The 26,699-nt window shown below is 29.5% G+C and overlaps 2 protein-coding genes and 1 pseudogene across 2 annotated transcripts; 1 reads left to right on the top strand and 2 right to left on the bottom strand.

Moving 5' to 3' along the window:
* Positions 1-345: 345 nt before the first annotated feature.
* Positions 346-4,132, bottom strand: LOC114411672 (annotated as a pseudogene).
* Positions 4,133-7,074: 2,942 nt separating this feature from the next.
* Positions 7,075-11,463, top strand: LOC114411670 (mitogen-activated protein kinase kinase 3-like). Its single transcript, XM_028375320.1, has 9 exons — positions 7,075-7,435; positions 7,572-7,826; positions 8,408-8,626; positions 8,716-8,853; positions 8,993-9,160; positions 9,621-9,734; positions 9,954-10,061; positions 10,450-10,541; positions 10,908-11,463. Exons 1-9 carry the CDS (start codon positions 7,334-7,336, stop codon positions 11,266-11,268), a joined length of 1,557 nt encoding a protein of 518 aa, XP_028231121.1. The 5' UTR covers positions 7,075-7,333; the 3' UTR covers positions 11,269-11,463.
* Positions 11,464-12,447: 984 nt separating this feature from the next.
* On the bottom strand, positions 12,448-16,669 carry LOC114411669 (polygalacturonase At1g48100-like). Its single transcript, XM_028375319.1, has 6 exons — positions 16,390-16,669; positions 15,609-15,740; positions 14,958-15,173; positions 14,658-14,865; positions 13,466-13,656; positions 12,448-13,104 (listed from the first exon to the last, which is right to left on the bottom strand). The coding sequence occupies exons 1-6, from the start codon at positions 16,564-16,566 to the stop codon at positions 12,709-12,711; spliced, it is 1,320 nt and encodes a 439-aa protein (XP_028231120.1). The 5' UTR covers positions 16,567-16,669; the 3' UTR covers positions 12,448-12,708.
* Between the last annotated feature and the right edge of the window lie 10,030 nt (positions 16,670-26,699).

Genomic DNA, 26,699 nt, shown 5'->3' with positions numbered 1-26,699 from the left:
ATAGTAACTTTTTATTTATTTTACTTTTGCAAGTCACTTATAAATATGGCCAACACATTCTTTCCAAACAAAATTTTCAATCTAAATATACTTGTAAATCTTCTTCCCAAATTGAATATAAATAAAAAAAGATAAATACCATATAAGCAAAAAAAATAATAATAAACTTGAATATAAATAAAAAAAGACAAATACCATATAAGTGAAAAGATCAATAAACATGAAAAAATATATAAATTTTGTCAAGTTTATTTATGTAGTAGTTTGTGATCCATTAACATAAATGTTTCTTATATTTATTTTCCTCAGTTTTGCAACAATATCCTTGACTTTGTGTTGTTAAATTCAGCAAGAATCTATCTTAGAATTGATTCCTGTGCTTGGTGGGTTTCCTCTCTGAAGACATTTAACAGGAGGGACTGTTATGGTCTTCAACTCCCCATATGCTTCCCAACAAAAAGTAACATTGGAATTTTGAGTTTGAGTTGATTCTAGTTGTATGGTGTCAAGGGTTATGCCAGTACAAGGTAAGTTGTCACTACAGGCAAAATAAATAGGCACCTTAGTGTATGTTCCCTTTATGTTTACATAATGTATGCTTGATACTGCCACAGCTGATGATTCATTCCCACGCTTGCCACCCTCGCAATAGTATTGGTCAATCAAAATCGGAGTCTTAACCCCTGAAACTTGAACATGGGAGAACATGATGTTTTGGACAGAGCCAGAGCCACCCTTTGCAATACAAATAAAAACAACTTTCAATTAACCTATGGAAAAGAATTGGTGATTGCTAATTGACATCAAATTGAAAGAAAGTATAAATATGATGCATGATGATATAAAGCATGATACGAAGAGAGAAAAATAAAAGGGATTATCTTGGACGTCTCTTTAGATTCTTGACCTAATTTGACAAATTAAGCCAATGCATTGGCCTAATAACTAGGTTTCAAAAGTCATATAATTGGAACCTTTCAATGGTGAAGGAACCTCAATTCATATGCGAAACACAGGATCATGACTAAAAATTCATTAAAGGTAGGGATGTTATCCAATGAGTCATTTTTCATGCCACCTAACATAAGAAACAGTGAAATAATCGAATTAAAAAATGGTATAAACATACATAATAAGGTTTGAATTAGTCTCTCACAAATTTGTATCCTCTATCTGTATCTTGCATATACTGAGTTCAGCATTGAAGTCTCAACTCGTGAGAATATGTGAAGACTCCCTAAAATATTTCACCTTTAAGGACTAGTGTTGTTTTTCAAGTATAGTTACGTACTCACGTGTCACCACTACTATATGACTATTGTTAGTGTTCCTAAAAAAAGAACTATAGTGAAACTTACTAAGATGGAAAAAAATAATGTAACTTACAAAGGTGGAAAAAGAGTGATGGCACGTGAGTACGTGACTATACCTGCCATGTTTAAATTCTCACACCAGTGAGGGTATTTTGGATAGTAACATCTTGGACAGTGACATTTCTAACACAGGCTTTGGTGTTCTCTTTGCCAAGACTTCCAATGCTGATTCCATGGCCAGGCCCACAATTGACATTGTGTACATATATGTCCGAGAGTATCATTGCGAAAAGTATCCCCATTGTATTATCACTATTTCTCTTTTTTTATTTTGTTGGTTTCATATCATGGTAGTATTTGAAAATTATATTGGATTATGTGACTAATTAATAAACAAGTTGAGAAGGTGGACCCATCACCCACCCAATCGGTGCTTAATTTTTTGGCATTCACGAGAAGATGATATAGGTCATTTTGTTTAAATTTATTTGTTGAAATAAGTATTTATTTTAATAAAAATAATTTTTTATTTTTATTTTTTAGTGTATTTGTTTAAATTATTTTTATTTAAAAATAATAATATTTTACTTATTTTAAAGTTATTTTTTTTAACTTTAAACAAACTCATATAATATTTATACTGTTAGTAGTTTTTTTTCTTCTTCTCATAAGATGGTAGTTAGAAGTTATATTGGATGGTGACCAATAAAAGTTGAGACTTTGGACCCATACAAAGGATTATTAATATTTGCTTTCACGAGATTGGATAGTGTATATCTCATTCAAGATGATGAAATGATACATTTAAGATTTTGATTTCTTTCAGGATTATGCTTACCAGAAGCAAGTGTGCTGCTATAGATGACCACACCTTGGGAGTTTTGTAAGTGAATTCCATCAGTTTTGGGGCTATCACCAGGTGATGAAACATTTATATCATAGACCTGAACGTGTGTGCAAGAGTCAAATTTTAGATGGGTCTGTTGACTGTTCTGAATTGTTATACCTGTGACTCATCACTTCCATAGAACCTAAGTGCCAGTATATAATCGTAATAAAGAAGGGTTAAAGTGTGATTTTGCTCTCTTAAAATATCACAAATTTTGAATCACTTTTATTTCTTATATTTATTAAAAGAAATGTATTTTAATTAGTATCTAATTAAAAACTAAAAGGGTTTTTTTTTTTAAATGTAAGGACTAAAATGATGAATAAATTTTTTGTAGAATTAAAACAAAAGTCATATTTAACTCAAAGAAATAATAACAGAACACATGAGAATTTTAAATTCAGTGTTAAGAGAAGTTCAATGAACCAAGGAGTACTGTTACTGTTGGTCTTGTGCTTGGAAGTCTTCCACTGCTTTCCACCATCACTTTTGTCGGATTGTAAGTGGGAGAGTCATTCCACCAAACAGAGCCTTGACCATCAATGACACCTTTACCTTTGATTGTTATCTTGTTAAGCTTTGAGAATTCAAGTCATTGCAAGGTACCAGAGCCCCAAGCTTCAGAGCTTGTAGGTGCAACGATTTTACCATCCAGTTGCATGACTTTTATAAACATAAGCATCCTTTCAACATTTCTGAAAAAAAGATTTTCTTGAGTTTTAGGAAAACAAAATTGTTTTGAAAAATTTTGTTCTCACTTGTAATTGTAAAAATGTCTTCATCGTTTTGTCTTTTTATGATTAAAGTAGATGGTCCATGTAATCACAAATTGTTATTTATGATAATTAAGTTTGTTGATTTTTATAATAATTATTTTAAAAATTATATTAAATTATCAATCATGATTTATAATTAATTGAGAGACAGTATAATTTTTTTAAAAAAATAGTAATGCACATAAATTAAACTCAGATGAATATTAGTAAAAATATAAAATAAAAAATAATATTTTCTCAAAAGAAATCCAGAAGGGCCCTTGGCCTATGTTCTTGTGCTTGTAGGATCACATATAGGAGAGAGATAGGACTAATTCCTTCACCTGAAAAACAATGTTTGGCTCACAATTAGGGCCTGAGAAAGAGATTGGTTTCACCAAAAATACAGAATCAGATGGAACAACCATTGTTGAACCCTCCACCTTACAAGCAGCTGCCCATGCATCTTCAAAGGCCTGTTTTTTTAATGTGGAACCAAGTTAATGAGAAGCTACCTTGGTGCAAAAAATACACACTCACAAACTAGGTGTTTATCACTTGAACAAAACTTAGATGCACTCTTTTAGGCGTTTTTGCTGTTATTCTTTAATTAGAATTAGAGTTTTACTTTGATAATTGGCATAACACTACTTTGCATTAAAGGTCAATATAGATTACTGAGATAAAATTCTAATTTCGATTAAAAAAATGCACCGAAAATACATATAAAACTATATTTAAGTTTTGTCGCTATCTTTTCCTTTTTAATATTTTCTTAGGTTAAGCAGCCATTCACATCTAAGTAACAAAATTATTCCAAACATAGAATTCTTATCATATTGTAATTTTTTGAGGTTCACTCTGTATGAAAAGTGAAATGGCTGACAGCAAAAGTGAAATTGAATCCATGAGCTAGCTAACAAGGAATGAATATGAAATCATGTACCTTTGTATCATCTGCATGTCCATCACCTTTAGCACCATAGTCTAACACATTAAAAGTTGTAGCATAGGCAGCTTTAAGTTTCCTCCAGTGGCTGACTCGTGCAGCTGTGCAGCTTGAAGACCACACAGAAAATGCAATGCCAATGACCAATGCAATGCTGTTTAGTTTCATATTCATATAATTCTTCATTTTCAAAGAGACACAGAGATACAAATTAAGTAATAAGAAGGTGAAGCTCTATTTATAGAAAAAGCTTTTGTAACACTTGTTAATTGTCATGCAGACGAGCCACACAGTATAGTTCACAGGCAATGGACAATGCATTTGATGTTAGAATTTAATTAGAACAACTTTTTGTCTTTGTCATCAAATTATTAGTAATTGCCATATAATTAAAAATTATTTATTTTCATAATACTTATTTTAAAAGTAAATGTATTAAATTAAACTCTTGATGTTGATTGATTATATATATATATATATATATATATATATATATATATATATATATATATATATATATATGTATATATTTTAGAACGTGATTTTGAATTTTTTTAATTAAATTGAAATATAAAACTTATCTCGGTTAGATTCACTTATTTATAAAATTCAACTAATGATCATGAAAAATATGTCTAAAAGGGACTAGAAAAGAATTTAATATTAGATTTTTCAAAATTGTATCTCAAAAAATCGAAAATTATCATTGTTTGATAACAACTATTTTGACTCACTTTAAAAATATAAATTATTAAATTAAACTTTTTAAAAACAAAAATGATCCAGCTAAATATAATCTAAAACATAAAGAATTAAAAGTGTTAAAAATTGGACCAACCCAAGTGGTCAAATTGGTCCGATTGTGATTCAATGGTTCACCGGACCCAGGTTGAGTTACACATAGGATAAAACATAAAATATGTAATTGGGCCGGTGTAACTTGGAGGGATCCTTTCGGCTTTATGGTTGGAGCATGTTTGTTCTCTTTTGATAACATATTTAATATTTATATTAAATTTAATTATTTATCCTCTTTTTTAACAAAATTAAAAATTTGACACAAGCAAAATTTGAACTTTGATCATTTAAGTCTCAAGAAAAAACTTAACCACGAGCTATTATAACATATTTTCAAGCAAAAAATAATGTGTATATATATATATATATAATATTTTTATTTATATATCATATATGGTAATTTGAATTGATTAATAGTACACACTAAATATAAATTCTACTTTTTTCATTTTTTTATGAATAATATTATTTATTCGCCAAATTTGATTGATTGATACGGGGACAATACTTCTTATCATATTCATTATATAACTTTCTGCATCATTGATTTAGATAAAAAAAAAAAAAAAAAGGCAGAGGCTAACTCACACTCAGCCTTGTAGTGTTGGTGACTTTATTTGCCAAAATTTCTCTGAACCCATATGCCCATGATCATCCCAAAGCATTTGGTTATAGTTATTCACAATTCGTATACTTTATTCCTGAATTCATTTCCTTTGAAATATGAGTATATGGTGAATCCTCCTACTCTACCAAAGTCGTAATATATTGTTTTAATTGTGCAGAAATTTCTTCACCAAAACTTAAAATGAGATGAATTCTGTGACCAGGTTGCGATCCTGGTTTGCTTTAGTTTTTCCCGATAAAGAAAAGACACTCTACAAGGAATTTCATACTCCAAATAGAAAAATCAACTCAAAATAAATGAATAATAATTTTTCACTCTGGATTCTAAGCCAAATTTTCGAAGTGACAACAAAGTCTTGACCGAAAATAAAGAGACTAAAAGTTATTCTACCTTGAAACTATTATATACTTAAACAAATAATAATGGAGACCATTTTAAAACAAGTAAAAAATTATATAACAATATTTTTATAATAATACTATAAGAATTTAATTAAAATATACTAATAATGTAAATATTTTTTTCCTTGACATCTGATCATAGATTGTCATTTAATTGAAAATTATTTAATTTTATAAGAATTTCAAAAGTTATTGATAGACTAATTTCTAATTGATTAACAATAGATAAAACATTTTACATGGATAATAAGTATATATTATCATTCAATCTCAATTTAGTTTGATATATATTAATTTTTATAATAATTATTTTAAAAGTAAAATTATGAATTTTGATTGTTAATCATTTAAAACTTATTATGCAGTAAATGTATAAAGATTAGACTGTACGATCAATACTAAATAGTTAGAATAGTGTATTACAGAAGAATAAACCACTTGCGAGGGAAAAAAAATACACTCTGTATATGCAGCCTTTGATTTTCGTGTGTGACATACAGGACCTGTAAATCACTAGGCCATTGAGACCTCAAACCTACAATTGTTTTTTTTGGACCTCAATAATTTTATACGTTTTTTAATAAAATAATTTTTATTAATTTAAATTATTAAATGATAAATTCTGTTATAGTATAATATATTATATACTTTTATTTTTATTAATAAGACCACAAATATTATTGCTTCAAAAAGACCACAGGTATTAAATATAGATGTAAGTATTATTATAAATAATTTAAATGTAATTTTATTATTTATTTAAGAAAGTTAAGAAAATTATTTTACATCTCCTTCCTAAATTATTGAACATATGAAAAAATATTTTGGTGCAAATGTTGATGTCAACATCTTATATATTTAACTAAAATTCTGTTTGTATCAATCATTTTATATTTAAAAGAATATCTTTAATTGAAAGTTAATTTGAACACATTTTTAAATATTAAATCATGATTAATTTTTATTTAAATTTTAAAAGTTAAAAAAATAGTATATTGCTCTTGATTTATTTTTAAAAATAAAGATATTGCAAAAGTGCATACTAAATAATTATACTCTAATTGAAGTATTATATTATGTAAAAAAATATTTTTTCTAAATCATGCATTGTTTCTAAAATATCATTAATAGTCTTTTTTGTAATTATAATTATTGTCGAAAAAAATTAAAACTAAAACTATTTAAATCTTATATAATATTACCGTTGATTGAATTTGTCGTTTATATATTAAAAAAGATTAAATTTTAATGAATATAGAAAAATAAATAAAATAATGATAATAAATTAAAACTTAAATATAAATTTTGCTTTAGACCTAATTACTGCTAAACACGGTCCGGGTGACACAGAAACCCACGCACGAGTTTGAGTACCCTGACGTTGGCAACACCGCTTACTTTTACCTTGAATCTCACAAACACATTCTGTTCCTTTGTTCCTTTCCACCCCAATAACCCACGCAAAAACCTTAAATTGCCCATTAAAACTGAAACCCCTTTTGTTTTTTGCCTTAGATCACAACTGCAAAAGGGTCACAGCTTCTCGGGTTTGTTTCCTTTTGAGACCACATTCAATTTTTTGATGTGAATCCTCACAACAATGTCTGGGTTGGAGGAATTGAGAAAAAAGCTTGCACCTTTATTTGATGCCGAGAAGGGGTTCTCATCAAGTTCAACGTTGGACCCTTGTGATTCTTACACAGTAACCTTCTCTCACTCATTACTCTTTATCCAAACATGGTCTTAATAATATTAAAAAGGGTTTGGATGGTTTTGTCTAATATATTTTTTTTTGTTATTTTGTTTTTTGGTTTTGGTTGATTGATTCAATTGAGAAGTTCTCGGATGGTGGGACTGTGAACTTGTTGAGTAGATCATATGGGGTGTACAATATCAACGAGCTTGGGTTGCAGAAGTGCACATCTAGGTCCGTGGATGAAACTGATCACAGTGAGAAAACGTATAGGTGTGGTTCTCATGAGATGAGAATCTTTGGAGCAATAGGGAGTGGTGCCAGTAGTGTTGTGCAGAGAGCTATACATATACCAACACATAGGATTCTGGCATTAAAGAAGATCAACATCTTCGAGAAGGTATTGTTTCGTGCCCCTTTTGTTGCATTTCACTATAAATTCACTTGTTTGAAAATTTTAATATCAATCTCGTGTGGGGTAGGACTACGCCTTTCCATGTTACTTGTAATTCTTTGTAAGAATTTAATTAGAATGCATGCACTGTGTGAAGGTTTTTTAGACTGATAGTGTAAAAGTTTTTTACATTGTAATGTAATTATACATTGCCTTGTATGATAAGATTGATGACTTTTTGTAATAGAGTTTAATTTCTATGCACTATGTGTGTAAAAATATTACATTGTCAACCAATAAGAAATTATTGTTAATATAGCTTTAAAGTAATTATTGTAAAAGTCAATAAACTTACCATAAATGATGCTTTGTAATCGGATGGCAATGTAAAAACTATTATTTACTTTTTGTAGTAATTACTTTAAAAGTCATATCTAGGGTTATTTTTAATCACAATATAAAAAAAATTATGCGGACGGTGTATGAAAATTAAACTCTATTTATAGTCTCTTTATTCAAAATTTTAAAAGGTCAAATTGTAAAAATCACCCTTTTGCCTAATGGTTGTATTTCTTTGTGCCAATTAGGAGAAAAGGCAGCAGCTCCTTACTGAGATAAGGACATTATGTGAAGCACCGTGTTATGAGGGTCTTGTAGAATTTCATGGGGCATTTTACACTCCAGACTCTGGACAGATAAGCATAGCTTTGGAGTACATGGATGGAGGATCGCTTGCAGATATCTTACGAATGCATAGAAGGATACCTGAACCTATTCTATCTTCCATGTTTCAGAAGCTCCTGCATGTAATGAAAATAATATCTGTATTTTTGTTTTCAGTTTTTAATTTCAAAATGCACTAAGATATGCTACTTGGCCTTTTATCTTTTGGAAGGGTCTAAGCTATCTCCATGGAGTTAGACATCTAGTTCACAGAGACATAAAGCCTGCCAATCTACTAGTAAATCTCAAGGGGGAGCCAAAGATTACTGATTTTGGTATTAGTGCCGGCTTAGAGAATTCAGTGGCAATGGTTAGTATATTCCATCAGTCTTAGTTTATTGTCACTTGTTGCTTCCATGAAATTGTTTGCAAATGTCAGCTTTATTGTTTAGTCATTATTACAACCATTCTATGAAATCCATGTTCATAAAAAAATTGCTACTTTGTAGTGTGCTACATTTGTTGGAACTGTTACATATATGTCACCTGAGAGGATTCGAAATGAAAGCTATTCTTATCCAGCTGATATTTGGAGCCTTGGTCTTGCACTTTTTGAGTGTGGGACAGGAGAATTCCCGTATACTGCAAATGAAGGTCCTGTCAATCTTATGTTGCAGGTGTGTGTGCCAATGCTTATTTATGCTATTTTTTTTCCTTTTGTATGATTGAATGTGCATGTTTTCTGAGAAGAACGTCCTTGTTGACCATTTATTTACATGTCTTTTTCTTATCACTTGTAGAAAAACTTTTCATCTAAAATAATAGCAGTAATCACACAAAAGGAAACAAATTATATCTAATTTAGCATTGCAATATGCCATAAATTTCAGATAAATGAGATGATTCATATTATGTTCAATATGGCATACAATGTTACTCAAAATAAATCTTCCCAAGTTTGTACATCTGAATTTTGAGTTCTTTGCCAGTACATGGTAAATAATGGGCATTTATTATGCTCAATGATATAGAAATATGTCCAAACCCTGCTACACATGAATGACTATTTCATTCTAGTAATCTGATTTCACATGTACTTTTTCTGTCTGCAAATAATTATACTTTGTTTTGTGACAGATCCTGGATGATCCATCACCATCACCATTGAAAAACAAGTTTTCACCTGAATTCTGCTCTTTTGTTGATGCTTGCTTACAAAAGGATCCAGATACTAGGCCAACAGCAGAGCAGGTGAGGAAAATGAGATAAACCTTAATGTGATATGAGCATGGTGTCTGGCATCTATGCTATGCAATTTTGTGGCTGTTGAAACCACTAGATACAGCTTACAAAGTCAATCTTGTCAGACACCACTAGATACAGCTTACAAAGTCAATCTTGTCTTTATACACTTCATTGGACATATACATGATGGCTTGAAGTTGGTAATTCAGTGTTTCCCTATTGCAGCTGCTTTCGCACCCCTTTATCACAAAGCATGATGATGCCAAGGTTGATTTGGCAGGATTTGTTCGAAGCGTTTTTGATCCTACACAAAGATTGAAGGATTTAGCAGATGTAAGTAGCTTCCAATTATTATATTATTTGAGGTTGCATACATATTTTATTCTGTTGTGCAAGTAAAAAAACATAACACAATGAGTGGCTATTAGTTACAGTTTGAAATTTTGCTTTCCATAGGTTGCTTCACTGATATTAGATAAAGTTTATAATGCTCATTTTAGGCCTTAAGTCTGCATCATTTATTTTAGGCCTTCTTGCAAACTATGTCTAAATGAAATTACAAGCTCTTTTTTTCTTTAAAGCATTCATTTGAAGAAAATTAGAATTTCATTAGTTTGTTTTGCATGGATACACTATTTTTGTTATGTGGTTCATTCATTGTCTACGGCATGAAATTACATAATATTGGAAATTATCTTTACCTTGCATTTTTTCTCTCCAGATGTTGACAATACATTATTACTTGCTATTTGATGGACCTGATGATTTGTGGCAACATACAAAGAATTTATATAGCGAAAGCTCAATTTTCAGGTGTGTACTGTTTTGTATATTTGTTTCTGCATCAAGAAAAATTGTCATTTGTTACAGTTGATCTCTTTTTAGTTTTTACTATGATTTAGAAAAATACAAGAGAAACAATCACTTGAAAGTAAATTGCTTCTGTAAGAGCAACAATTTTTGTTCTTAATTTAGCTCTGGTATGACGTATGAAATGGAGTATATCTAGTAAAATTGATTTCTGGACTTTCCATTTTATCAAGGGCCTGGTCAAACTGAGTAGATTATGGTTAATCAATTTACAATATATCAAGAATGGATTATGAAATTGTATGAAATTCCTTCCAAAGTCTTCTCTAGACCTCACTAACAATAAAGTTATCCTTCTACATTTTGTAGTTTCTCTGGGAAACAACATTGTGGTCCAAGTAATATCTTTACATCTCTATCAAGTATTAGAACTACATTAGTTGGTGACTGGCCTCCTGAAAAGTTGGTGCATGTTGTTGAGAGGCTCCAATGCCGCGCTCACGGTGAAGATGGAGTTGCAATTAGGGTATCGGGATCCTTCATAATTGGAAATCAGTTCCTCATATGTGGAGATGGCATTCAAGTAGAGGGCTTGCCAAACTTCAAGGATCTTGGAATTGACATTCCTAGCAAAAGAATGGGTATATTTCATGAACAATTCATTGTGGAACCAAAAAGCCTTATTGGATGCTACACCATTGTCAAACAAGAGCTATACATTAACCAATAACCAGTAATGTTATATTACATTATGGTGTCACTTGGTCACACAATTCGACACACATAACACCAAGAATCTTGATTTTCACAGAATCCTGTTCTCCCACGTGTAAAAACACTTACAAATTTGCCATGTATCCATTTTTTGAAAAATTGTTTATAGTGATATGAATTCATTTAAATTTAGCATTTGATTTTGTTACAACTACTTTAGTACTTCCTCTTGCTTCTGTTGAGCAAACAGCAGATATCTTTACCAAAGCTTGTTGCCTAGGCTCTTTCAGTCCTTTCTATCCAAGCTGGGCATGGTTGACATTTATCAACCCTAAACTCACGGTGGTGGGGCTGTTACCTGATACGTTGCCACGTGTATCAGTTAGTTAAAACAGTTAATTAGATGCGCATGTATCTGTTAATAGTTAGCTCTTTGTATATAAACCAAGTTTGTACCATTACTGACTCATTCATTCAGATTTTAATGAATCAGTTTTCTCACTTCATATTTTACTCTCAACCTTCTTTGTTTTCTTCTATTACTGCGAAAGATCACCTGAGTGCATTTGGTAGCTACTTATTCATTTTCTACACAACTTCAGCCTCAACAAACACAAGCTCATTTCAGCCAAGAGACCCCGGAATTTGACCTGGACCTCAGCTTAATTCAATTGGAACATAACAAAAACCAAATTGCACTATATTTGTTGAGAGTAAGAAACATGTCAAACAAAGAATAAATCAAATCAGAACTGCTTGTCTTCTACTTAGCTCATCATGGCTCGTATATATCAAGCAAGGATTCTAGATTCAGTTAGTTGTCTCGTCAGGATTACTTCGCAAGTCACTCTTATAGGCCCACCACAACCTAGACCCGTATTAAAACACCAAAAAAGTAAAAGTCTTTTTGTTTACCCAAAGTTAGAGATAATGGGCATCTCCTATCCTATCGAGTTAAAGATTAATTTTGTTTGCGATGTATAATTGCTGTTGATCTAAAAAAAATTTTACACAGAGAGAATCAAATATGAATTCTCCTACTAAATAAATCGCTCTCCTGCATGTCAACACAATAAAATTTTACACCATTACGTCAATCCTATGAGTTAAAAATTCACATGTGAATGCAATAAAATCTTACACTACTGCATTAACTTTGAGTTTAAAAAAAAAGTAAAAGGTTGTGGCACTCATAAATTGGGAAAAAAATGATATATCATAAGGCTAATTCATTCTTTCCACTAGATACATTTTTAAATCTAAGCATATGGTGGCTAGTAAATCTTCTCCCCCAACATCTTTTCGGCACACATATTACAATCCACTGAATCGAGAATTATATTACATGAATGTGAACTAATTTTAAGATATCATGATAACTAACTAGTAACAACTTTCCATGGTATGTATATATAATAATGTTAATCTATATATCCCTGACATTGTGTTGATAAATTTAGCAAGAATCAATTTTAGAATTGATTCCACCTGCTTTTGATGGGTTTCCTCTCTGAAGACATTCAACGGGAGGGACTGTTTTGGTCTTCAACTCCCCATATGCTTCCCAACAAAATGGAACATTGGAATTTTTAGTTTCTTGGGCTGATTCTAGCCGTATGGTATCAAGGGTTATGCCAGTGCAAGGTAAGTTGTCACTACATGCAAAATAAATAGGCTGCTTAGTGTATGTTCCCTTTATATTCACATAATGTATGGCTGACACTGCCACAGCTGATGATTCATTCCTACACTTGCCACCATCACAATAGTATTGGTCGATCAAAATTGGAATTTGAACCCCAGAAACTTGAACATTGGAGAACATGATGTTTTGGACCGAGCCAGACCCACCCTGTGGAACACAAAAAAACAAACTTTCAATTAACCTATGGAAAATAATTGGTGGACACTATATTGCTAATAGACATTTCAAGAAAATATAGATATGATAAGTGGTATAATTGACAAGAGAGAAATAAAATAAAATAAAAAAATAAAAAGGTGTTGCTTTGATTACAGATTCCAGACCTAACAAAGTAAGCCAATGTGTTGGATCAATGACTAAAACTCAATAACTGGGCCTCAAAATAGGTGTTCGAAAGATAAAGATGTCAATATATCATTGGTCTTAACAATAGTGTAAAAGTTGGAAAAATAATGTAACCTAACCTACTAAGGTGTAAAACAAAAAGGGTGGTGGCACTTGACTATACCTGCCATGTTTTAATTCTGACACCAGTGAGAGTATTTTGGATAGTAACATCTCGGACGGTGACATTTCTAACACAGGCTTTGGTGTTCTCTCTTCCAAGACTTCCAATGCTGATTCCATGGCCAGGCCCACAATTGACATTGTGTACATATATGTCCGAGCAACCAGTTTGTATAGAGATACAGTCATCACCTGCACGATTTAGTACAACAAATTTAACTCATATGAACAAATTATTGACCACGTTTGAGTGTTCATACTTCCCTGCTTAATTTGTTGATTTCTTTCAAAAATTAAACAATTTCATATCTATTAAGGAGGAAATTAAATTATTGACTTCTGTATTAATTTCTTAAAAAGTTATGTGGAGTGATTTCTATTTAGTTGATCATACAAAAAAAATTATACTAAAAGTGTATCAAAATTATACTCAATTAAGTATGAGTCAATTATTTTGAGATGATTTATTTATGGTTCTATTATTCATTTAAAGAATGATATTTTTTTATACATATGAAAATAAAAACAAAACAAACAAAAGAAACTAATATCTCAGGTAATGAACACATGATACATCAGCAAAAACCAGCTGCACCATAAAAGGAGGGAAGATATCTATGCTATAATAACACACTTCTTGTTATCTCCTTATTTGTTCCTCAATTAAAAAATGTCACCAAAACGTATCAATTTTTGATCCGTGAAGGGAGAGAAGATAGGAAATGAAAAAAGTGATTTAATTTCTTCTAAATCATTTTTTATGTATAAAATTCACATGAAAAATCATTGGATGACATGGATTTCACTCTCTATGTTGTGTATCCCCATTGTATTATTAGTGTTTCTATTTATTTTATTTTGTTAATATTGGTCTCATATCATGGTATTTAGAAATTATATTAATTGGATTGTGATTCGTGACTAGTATACAAGTTGAGAAGGTGGACCTCACAAGGGACTGCAACTCGGAGCTTAATTTCTCTTTATTTTATTTTGTTGGTCTCATAGCATGGTAGTTAGAACTTAGAAGTTATATATATTGGACTGCGGACCCATACAAGATTAATATAATTTCATTCACGAGCTGAGATAGTGTTTGTGTAAATTATGTTTGAAATCTCATTCAAAATGATGAAATGATACGTTTACGATTTTGATTTTTTGTATATATTATATATAATTATTATGCTTACCACAAGCAAGTGTGCTGCTATAGATAACCACGTTTTGAGAATTTTGTAAGTGAATTCCATCAGTGTTGGGGCTATCACCAGGTGATGAAACGCTAATGCCAGAGACTTGAACATTTGTGCAAGAGTCAAACTTGAGATGGGTTTGTTGACTATTCTGAATTGTTATGCCTGTGACTGTTACACCATCACTTCCATAGAACCTGAGTGCCTAATTATAATAAAGAAGTAATTAATAGCATAGCACATGAGAATTTCAGTTTCAATATGTTAAGAAGTTCAACGATACAAAAGGACTCTTACTGTTGGTTTTGTGCTAGGAAGTCTTCCATTGCTTTCCAGCATCACTTCTGTGGGATTGTAAGTGGGAGAGTCATTATTCCACCAAACAGAGCCTTGACCATCAATGACACCTTTGCCTCTGATTGTAATCTTGTTAAGCTTTGAGAATTCAAGCCATTGCAAGGTACCAGATCCCCAAGCTGCAGAGCCTGTAGGTGCAATGATTTTGCCATCCAACTACATGTATTTTTATGAACATAATATGTGAGTTTCATTTTAAAATCAACTGACATTACATAAAGTTATCCAACATGTATATAATTTGGCACTAGGAATTTAGGTAGGTAACGTGAGATTTTTCAATATTCCTTACAAGAAAATGAACTATAGACTTTAATATTATATTAAAATTTATCTTTAAACCAATGGACATTATATTAAAGGCAAGGGACATGACTTTTAACTAATAAACATCCTTTCAACATTTAAAGGATTCTTCAATTTGAGTAAAAAATAATTAATTTTTTTATCTGCATAAAAATGTCTTCGCCATAAAAATATGAAATAAAAACAAAATATTAAGTCAAAAAGGGCCATTGACCTATGTTCTAGTGCTTGTAGGGTGACATATAGGAGAGGAAAATGTGGGAAGAGATGAACTAATTCCTTCACCTGAAAAACAATGTTTGGCTCACAATTAGGGCCTGAGAAAGAGATTGGTTTCACCAAAAATACAGAACCAGATGGAACAACCATTGTTGAGCCCTCCACCTTACAAGCAGCTACCCATGCATTTTGAAAGGCCTGTTTTTTAATATGGAAACAAGTTAATACTTATATAGAAATAAATATAATTAATGAGAAGCTACCATAAGTGCAACAAACTGGAGGTTTTATTTTTTTTTTCTTCTTTTAAACTTGTTAGCCTAATTAACTTTTGGTTTCGTAGTATAGTTGTTTTACAAATTTGGTCTGTATTTTTTTTCCACAAATTTAATCCTCCACTATTTTAGTTGTGTAGTTTTGATTCATTTATTAACTTAATATCCAATACTTAACATAAATGTTAAGGTGATATTTTACCGCACACTGTCATATTAACCCATTCATTCATGCATGTGGACATGGACATGATACAAAGTCACGTCAACATTTCTATTAAATGTTAGATTTTTAATAAACAAATGGATCAAAATTGTATAATTAAAATAATGAAATATCAAATTCATGAAAATAAAAATGGGAGAAACAAATTCATAAAATGATATAATAAGGAGAACAAAAGTGTAACTACGGCTGCTTCTTTTCTTTTCTTTTTTCTTAGGTTAACAAGCTAGGCTGAGGAAAAAGCCATTGACTTTTGTCATCATCTATGAAAAGTGAAATGGCTGACAGCAAAAGTGAAATTGAATCCATGAGCTAGCTAACAAGGAATGAATATGAAATCATGTACCTTTGTATCGTCTGCATGTCCATCACCTTTAGCACCATAGTCTAACACATTAAAAGTTGTAGCATAGGCAGCTTTGAGTTTCCTCCAGTGGCTGACTCGTGCAGCTGTGCAGCTTGAAGACCACACAGAAAATGCAATGCCAATGATCAATGCAATGGTGTTTAGTTTCATATTCATATAATTCTTTATTTTCAAAGAGACACAGAGATACAAATTAAGTAATAAGAAGGTGAAGAATGAAATGATTTGAAGGTAAGAGATTTTCTGCTGCTACAAAGCGGGAAGTTGAAGCTCTATTTATAGAGAAAAAAATTGTGACACTTGCTATAAACACGAGCCAAACAGTAGCAAATCGTGACCAGTTCACAGGTAATGGACAATGCTAGAATTTAATTGCAATGGTTTTGTTATTTAATTGAAAATTGTTCGTTTTTATAACAAAAGTTTAATTAGAGTACCATGATGGTATAAATATCTTTCATAGTACGTATCATTTAAGCACATAATATCAAGTATATTTTAAAAGTCAAGGATTTTATTGTACATGTATTGATTATACAATATTCCCTTTTTTTCTAGATTTAGATTGACCTATCATTCACATTCTTTGAGTTTCGATACGGATGAATTTTAACTGTAATGTTAGAGTTGAATCTTATTGGTAGCACGTTGTGGTAGGCCGGCCCATACCATGGACTCAAATTAATGGCTAGGGTTTTTTCTCTCTATTTTTCTCCTCGCTTATTCTTGCAATTAAAAGATAATACCTTAAAAAGAAAAGAAAAATACAAGACACCAGAACATCTGATTTCAATCCTCATGACATATGATATGACGCAACTTAAGAAATTTAGTAATGATTTTTTATATTTCAAGTGTTGCACTCACGGACTCATCTAACATTTTTCTCTTCTTTTTGTGATAACAATAATCATTTTTATTTCTTTTCATGTCATCTTTCTAATGTGTTCCTTTCCAAGTATTTATATCCTTTTGGTAAGAAACAATATTATTTCTAAAGAAATTGGTTTTACACCCAAAAAGTAAAAGACACACTACTAATAATAATAATAATTAGCTGTTATTACTTGCTTGACCTGCCAAAAGTCTACTTCAAGCATGCACCAATGACTTGTTGGTTGTGGCGCTTGCTTTCTTTTATTCCAGTTAGTTTAGTTGACAATTATATAAAACATTGTCATCGCATAGTGATTATTAATTTATTGCTTGTTTAAATGTTCTATGTTGTGATTATCCTTTTTTGTTTCGTTTAATGGGAAGGAACCTTGCCATGAGGATATGGTCTAGGTCAATGATTTCCTCTTCCAAGATTAGGCAATTAAGGGTTAGCTCAATAAATATTTTAATCATTAAACAACATTTCATGCGACAATAATGCTTTACGTGGCAAAGGATCCAAAATCACATTTTAAAATAAAATAGAATAGGATATAGGATCAATTTGTTTAAATTTATTTGTTGAAATAAATATTTATTTTAATAAAATAAATAGTTTTTTTTTATTATTTTTTTGTTATCTAAATTATTTCTACTTAAAAAAAATAATTTCTTACTTATTTTAAAAAACAAATTATATCTGCTTCTTAAAAAAATATTTATATGAAAAACACTTATTTTAAAATTATTTTTTTAAGTTTAAACAAATTTACTCATAATTTTTTTTAAAGTGATATTTTTAATTTCACTAAAATTGTACAAACAAATAGAATAAACACATACTGATTTTGTATTCCATTCTATCTTTATGTGACATCCTATTAAATATAATACAATATATGTTTGGTAAACATATGACTTTTCATATAAATTTATATATATTAAAAATATTTTTTTGAAATGAAAACTAATTATAGAAATAATTAAAACATATATATATAGATATTTGAATTTAATTATTTAGTGTTTTTATTTAAAATAAATAACATAATATTAATGAATTTATAAACATATTTAATAATTTATCTCTTAATTTCTATACCCAATCATTTGACTACATATTATATTTGTAAACATGGTATTTAACGTAATTAATAATTTTTCTTTATGTTGTACATAATAAAGATAATATTTAGTATTATTAGAAAGCCAATTTAATTTATACTGTATTAAATTATATATATAATATTATATATATATATATATATATATATATATATATAATTTAAATAAATTTCATTATCATAAAAAGTAGTACCTATATATTAAAAATTATATTATTTTATTAGTTTTTAAAATATGTATATAATATATTTTAAAATAGAAAATTTCAAGTATATTTTTTTTAGTTTAGGATGATTGATGTAAAATATTGATCAATTTTGTTGAATCTTGTTAAAGAACTTGACTTGCCACTTTTAATAAAGTTTTTCTTTTTAATTATTTTTTTATTTATAAAATTCAAATTTGAAGTCTTAAGATATTTAAGTCCAATTTCATTTGCACCAACATAATATTTTTTTAGCTAACAAAAAAAATCAAATAACAGGAATTTATCAAAACAAGAACATGTCTCAATCAATATTTATATTTACAAATAATCTATCAAGAAAGTCTTCACATTAATAATAAAATTCTAACACACATCATAATAGGATATGAATTTTACCAATTAGATCATTTTTGTTGGTTAGTTAGACCAACACAATGTTGTTACATATAAACTAATTTATCAATATTTAATCTTTCTTCTATTTACTTAAAAATTAAAGAAAAATTTAAGAAAATTTAACACATAAATTACGCATTTAATTCGTACTTAGAAAGCCATCAAACCCGGCAACCAAAACGGCAAAGGGAACTATTGGGAAGCTAAATAAATCAACCTATGAAAGTGACACCGCATGTGAATTAATGTTCAACAGTAATTCAAGTTATGATGCTACATATGCCGCGAATTTGAATGTGACAAAATCATTTTAAATGTTATACTTATTCAAATAGATATTTAATTAAACTTATACTATTTAATACTGTAATTAAAAAATATTTAAATGTTAATAGTTGCAGTTAATTTTTTTATCAAACCAAAATTATTTTCATTAGCCGTGTGATCACAATAGAAATTGCTGTGATTTGTGTATCAAAAAAAATTCTGTGAATTGTAATTAAAATTTGTGATTATTAAAAGAGAATCGTTAAATCAGTGGTGCTTACGTTAATTAGGTTGAAAAAAAATGCATTTTCGTCCTCTTTTTTTTTTTTTGACAGAGCATTTTCGTCCTCTATTCTTTTTGCTTCTGTTTTATATTCAATTTTTATTATTCAACTAACAAAAAAATTTAAAATTAATTCTGTTTATTACACTAACAAAATATTGTTATCTAATCTTAACTGGTTCTAATAATATTTGTTTTACCTAAACTAATAATACTAATTGAGTTAACTTGTAAGAAAACGAAAAAAAAAAAAAAGTTGTACATGTTAACTTGTAATCGATCGTTTTTGCCCTTGACCTATTTTATTAAAGTTATATCTTTCTTAAGAATATGTTACATTTTAGTCTAACATTATATTTTGATGTACAGTTAAACCAACACGGCAAAACCGCATATATGATTATTCTTTAAGCCAACATTAATTAATACCTAAAGTTGAAGTTTGTGTGACACCATGTATAGATACTAAATGACTTCATAACTACTTTTGATTGGCATATTTGAATATATGATCACTTTGGAATCCTCTTTTTTTTTTTTTGGACAGAATTTGGAATCCTCGTTAGTCATAAAATCTTTATATTCTTAATGTTCTATACCAATTAAACGGAGACAGAAAGTAGTCAATATGCTTTAGGATCGATTTATAAATTCAGCCATCTGATGAACTCGTGAAAAGAATGTGATTAATGATTAATAAAACAGCTTTTAGATATTGATAATGTCTTCAGTAAAAAAAAAGATATTGATAATGTCCAAACTGTATATAATTGGAGAAGTTTCTCATTATGAGAGCTGGTTGCAATTACCTACGTACCTTGCTAAAATTGTCTAAAATTCATATTTTGAATTTAACATATCTCTATATTTATTTCACACATAGACTGATGATTCAACATATCTCGTGCAATATTCTTCTTGGCCATTTTTTTTACTGCAACGTTGTATCTTATTTCTCTATCTACAATTCGTGGTTTTCTCCAAGCTTAAAATATCTATCACTTTAGTTTATAGGTTACAATATTTTAGTAAAGTTCAGAGTATTTTTTTTTTTAAAAAAAAAATACCTAGTATGATATCTAATACTTCTGGAACTACTTCAAAATTTGTTTATACTCTAAGTTCAAAAAGACATTTTCAAAGACTTTAAACCTTACTTTTTTTTATTGAGTTTTTTTTTCTACATGGTCTATTTCTAAACAATGATAAGATGTGAATTTCAATATTAAATAGCTTCCATTGAGTATCCATTACAAAAAAACTTTTTTTAATTCTTAAAATATAATATTTTTTAATTTAAATAAAAAAAATCATTTCGACGTTTAATTTTTTTTTTAAATACGATACTTATTTTTTTTTGGAACTGATGAAAAGAGTATTTTAAATAAGAATTAAAGGCCATGTCAAGTAATGTTGCAGAAGATTGTAGTGAAGCGTTCGGAAAAAGGAAATCCAGTGGAGACGCAATGTTTGAAAATTAAAGTACTATATATATATTTGCAACCCATTTCATTTCAAAGACACAGAGATCACGCCGTCATCCATGTAACCATGTTATTAGCTCTTCTTCAACGACCAATACTGAACATCAATCTATATACTTAGGGTTTTATCTATCATCTTCTAGTAGTTAGAGGTACATTAATTAAATTGAGATTGAAGTGGGTCATACTCTTTACCAAAACCAAAGCATTTATTTTTAATTTCCTCAAATGTCAAATATAATTTGATAGAATTATAACTCACAGGTTGAAGCAGACAGTAAGGCTATGTTATATTTACATGAAAAGAATTTATATTTAATTTTCTTTGTTTGATGTGTAAAATTTCTTTAGATTTATGACAATCACGCAACACAGGTGATGAGATTAATATCTCATCTAATAAGGTAGAAAACAAATGTAATTTCTCTTAAAATTAAAGAAAATTTAACACATAAATAGCTAGGCAAGAAATTACGCATTTAATTCGTACTTAGAAAGTCTCTAACTATGATCTAGGACACACAAAAATTAATATAATAATTTAAGTATGATATAGGACACAAAAAATCAATATAATAATGATTAACCGTAATTATATCCTTTAAGTATTTTTTTTTTTTTACAGGTTCTTTAAACATGTGATTAAAAATAGTATAACAACATGTGTTAAGAAATATTAAATCTTTAAATAAATAAATTTCAATATCTCCAGGTACCTAAAATTCTCTATAAAAACAATATAGCCTGATAGAGAATTATTGCTTCCAAAACTTAGCAATGTTCAAACATGTGGGTTCGAAATTCGTCACTTAGTTATTATGAGGCTCCTAATTGTTACTTGGCTTCGAAGTTATATTATATAGGTGCAGATTACTTATTTAATGTGCAATATCCAAGTTTTAGATACATGTATAAAATTGACATGTTTCAGATTGTTTCTTAACTGATCTCTCCTTGTAAACTAAGAAGTTTCAAATGGTTGATGATTATAATTAATATCCAAGACTTAAAGTATGGATATGTCTGATCATGATTGCGATCATATGCAAGAAGAGACCCCGCATGTATTAATCAGTAGTATTCTAGTCTTGTACTATAACAGGAATCAGGAACACATTAATAATAGGCCACACATTTGCATTTGTTGTTTAATGGACAATTTAACTTCTAATCAATCTCTATAGACTTCAGATATGAATAAAATCAGGAAGTTTGTTTGCTTCAAGTCAAGTTGCTCAAGATTTGAAATAAAATAAATAAATAAAGCAAAAACAACCAATGTCAAAATCAAAACTCTTAATCTTAATTTTTACACCACAATTTTCAGGGTCGGCTGAAGGGATATTTGAGACTTTAAGGCCATGGAAAATATATATTTAGTGGTATTATTTATATTTATTTCTCTTACGTTCTGATGTAAAATTAGTTATTGAATTCATATAATCAAATCTAGAATTTTTTTTTTCATTTGATTAAAGGAAAAACCTAAATCAAGTTATCGTGTCCTTATAATCAAGATTTTCATTCAAATAATGGTACATAGGCATTCTTTTCATTAAATATCTGCAATGAAATTTAAAATAAATATTCACGTGTAATCATTTGATTAGAAAATTCGATGTCAAAAATATAAGGAACTTAATATAATATTTTTTTTCCTTGATAAAATAGTTAAATCGTTTAACCTTTTTTGAGATGCAATTGAATGCAAACAGCATTTCATTAATTTTAAATATAAAAAATATTACCACCAAAGGTGCAAGCATTAATTATGTTCTATAAGTTGTTTATAATTAGTGATATTATTTTTTATTAAAAACATAAATTCAGTAAATTTAGCAAGTAACTATTAATTATTAATTGCAATTAAATTTTATCTAAAATATTTAATAAAAAATTATCAAAATTAATATATAAACTTCTTATTGAATAGTAACTTTACTTATGCGAGCCAAACCAAAAACTCATTTACTTATGTGAGCCTGTCACTATTAATTTTTATGTCATTTACGTAATTAATACTACGCATTAGTGATAGAAGTTTGAATAATATACACAATATTATAAGTTCTAACCATGTAACTACTATCGTGAAAAAGAAAAATGAAAATTGTACATTACGTCTATAATTTTTTTTCCTTCTAATCCACCAAAAAAAAGTTTATATAGTATCCAAAAAAAATTATATACCTTTTTTGGCCAAAGGTTTATATATTTTTAAAAGATGTGAAATCAAAGTTTTTTTTTTCAAGAAACTTATAACTGTCAACACAGGATATGCAGTTCCCCTTATCATTACTTTCTCCCTCCTTCAACTGCATGTTGAAGTTGAAGTATCCCATGCACATGACTTATATAATTATTTTTCTTTTATTAATTTCCTGTTAACTGCACCTGCACCAATTACCAAAACTTACCCCATCTTTTTTTTTTTTTTTTCATTTTAAGTACAGAATGTCACACATTAATCTAGACTTCCACGGCACATGTTTCTCTAGCTTAATCTATTTATCAAAAATAAAATAAAATAAATAAGAGAGAGTTTCTAATGTCTACAAGAGCCTAGAGAGAAGCATCGAGAGGCTACATTATTAAAAAATAATAAAAATACTCCAAAGTTCAAATGCTCCTTTAACTTATACGACATGTGAAATACATACGTAAGGCAAACTATGAACTCAAAGCATGCATTTGTTTTCACGTGACACTTGTTTAAAAAGTATCCGTGCATTCCGTTTATTTGCTTGCTATATAGTGATCAGTGACATGTGAGATGCATTAATATTTTAACGGATTCAATAAAATAAACAAATTGTATTGCTAATTAAAATGAATAAAATAGAGGGTCAAATATATTATGAATAGAATCTATAATGAGTATCGATTTCAGATCAACAAATTGTACAATTCCATTGTACAATTGTACAACAAAATCGCAGTTTATCACGAAAATAGGCTTGAGGTTGCGCTGAAGACGCAAGCTTCACATTGTTTTGAGTGTTTTTCAAGGCTCCTAAATGCATCAACTTTCTCAACAATATATGTTGTCCTATGTAGCATGTCTGCAAGAAAAAAAATCACTTTCATTTTTTTTTATCAGCAATAATATATTTATTATATAACACAAGGTGTGCAATATGAACATATACATCTCCAATGGCTCTCCCTGAATTGGACAACCCGATAGTGCATATCAAAACAAGGAAGAAATACAACTTAGTAACATATATAAAAGTTGAATCTTAATTTATACAAACTAATAACTACATTAAAAAAAGAGAGATACAACACCTCCCACATAATCCCAAACCAAAATTTGTATTAAATCAGCAAATAAACTTGAAATTTTCCATTGAAGCTCTTAGATCAACTTGCCACATTTGATATGTGGTTGGGAAATCTTTTTGGAGTGCTTTTAGCCATGTCCACACGAAAAACATGGTTTTGTGCCACACTTTCTTACAATCAAGTTGTTTTCCTTCGAATACAATGTCATTCCCCTGAAACCATAAGTTCCAGATAATAGAACACTAACCCACCACCCACCAATCATTAGCTTTCCTCCCAATCAACCCATGTGCATGTTGCCAAAAGTGATCTATTGTAGATCCAGGAAGAGAAAAATTTAATCTCATAATGTTGTACTAGCACTTCCAAATATTATGAGTAATTGGACAAGTAAAAAACAAATGAGATACATCTTCAATCACCTTTTTATAGAAAGCACAAAACAATTCTTATTCATGAATTTGGATTTGTCTTCTATGTAAATTCACCTTTGTTGGGATCCTATCCAAGAATTTTCTCCACAACATAAAAGATACCTTTAGAGGAATTTTAATTTCCCACAAAGTTTTGAAAATGTCAACCTCAGAGGAATCAAACCTTGAACCCAATAAAACTTTATATGTCGATTTAATTGAGTATGAATTAGATCCATCCTCTAACAAAATCCAATATTCTTCCCCTCCAATACCAACTCTAACTCCATCCAACACCAACAAAAAATCCACCACCACCCTATTTTCCCACTCAAACTACTCTCTTCTCCAAGCAAAACCCTACTTCCAATTACCACCCCTCCAACATCCCATACTTCCAATTACCTCTCCTTTTTGTTTTGAATTTTAAAATATCCTTGAAAATAGATTTTGAAGAGAGTATTGTCTTACCCACCTATCCTCCTAAACACTATTATTTTTACCATCACCAACCCCCCACTCAATAAGCTCATCAAACCACATGTTTTGTGTTCCCTCACACACTAATTTCAAATCTCTTACCAAATGGACTCAAATGATAAAGTCCCACAATCACAAAACTCCCTTCACCCAAAATATTTTGACTCAAGAACCTTATTCCAAAGGTCACCTCTATTGTTAAATAAATACTATTTATATTTTGCCAAAAGAGTAAAATTGAAAAACAATATATCTTTAACCCTTAACCCCTCCCCCATAAGCCTTTGGAGAACATATTTTTTCCAACTCACCGAAGATACATTCTCCCTCCCATCCTCACACTTCACAAAAATCTTTTTTGTAATGTGTTGAACTATTGACAAGTATATCAATTTGCACAAGTAATAATTAAAACGGTAAGTCCAAGTATCGTGTCCACAGATAATTTGTTTTACTTAGATGTCGTATATTCAGTGTGTAAACATTTTCAACTTTGGTAATAAAAATAGAGAGACTCATTCATGGTTTGATTTTCTTCGATTAATTCTTCTAAACTTAAACGAATGACAAATTAAACACAAAGATGTAGAACGAAATAAATATCAAAATAAAAGCGTCGGGGAGTATTCTATTGAACTTCCTCTTGTCGTACTAATAGGTTTTTCTCTATTTAATATTACTCTAGCGTTCTTGCACCATCGATTTACTCAGACCATGATTCATTATATGAAAGAGCCTAACTCTCTTAGTTTGTGTTCTTGATTCCTCAACAAACTCATTCTAATGGAGTTGTACTACGCACAAGATGCAAAATATACTAGATTACTGCACTCTATTCTTAGATATAAAGACCCCTAGTTGCTCTACCAAGTTCTAAGGATTCTAAGCATTTTCCAACACCCAAAACCTAACCAAGCATACAAATGGATGATTAAGCCACAAGTACGTACAATAAACACAGATAGAAACAGAGAATACTAGAAATAATATTAAATAAATAGTTAGAAGTTTTACATTAAGAATGCTCAGTAGAAAAACTCCCCAACAATGAAGTTTCTAGCCCTCTAGTAATAATAATAAGGAGAGCTCAATACAAGGAGAAAACAATGTTTGAATGAAAGAAAATGGTGAAAGTATGAAGAAAATGTCTTCTCTTTAGCTTTGGTGTCGTCTTCCTTCTATCTCACGTCGTCACTCCCTCCAACTTCCTCTCTTCTTAGTGTTCTTAAAGACTTTTGGGCTTCTCAGCATACGAAGACGCGTTCAGTTGTTTATTTTTTTAAAATAAAATAAAAATAATAACAATTTTTAGCCATCATTATATTAAATTAATTATTTTAAAATTTAAAATATAAGCAAAGTTAAATGTTATTAACAAAAAAGTAATAAAATGAAACTTTTGAGAATAAAAACTATTTTTTTAAAACTTAATATACGAAAAGTAAATAATAAAAATTTAAAAGAACAAT

The sequence above is a fragment of the Glycine soja genome, chromosome 5 (genome assembly GCF_004193775.1).
Source record: "Glycine soja cultivar W05 chromosome 5, ASM419377v2, whole genome shotgun sequence".
Classification (NCBI taxonomy): Eukaryota; Viridiplantae; Streptophyta; class Magnoliopsida; order Fabales; family Fabaceae; genus Glycine; species Glycine soja.
The sequence above is the reverse complement of the archived record's forward strand: the minus strand, read 5'-3'. Positions and strand labels throughout refer to the sequence as shown.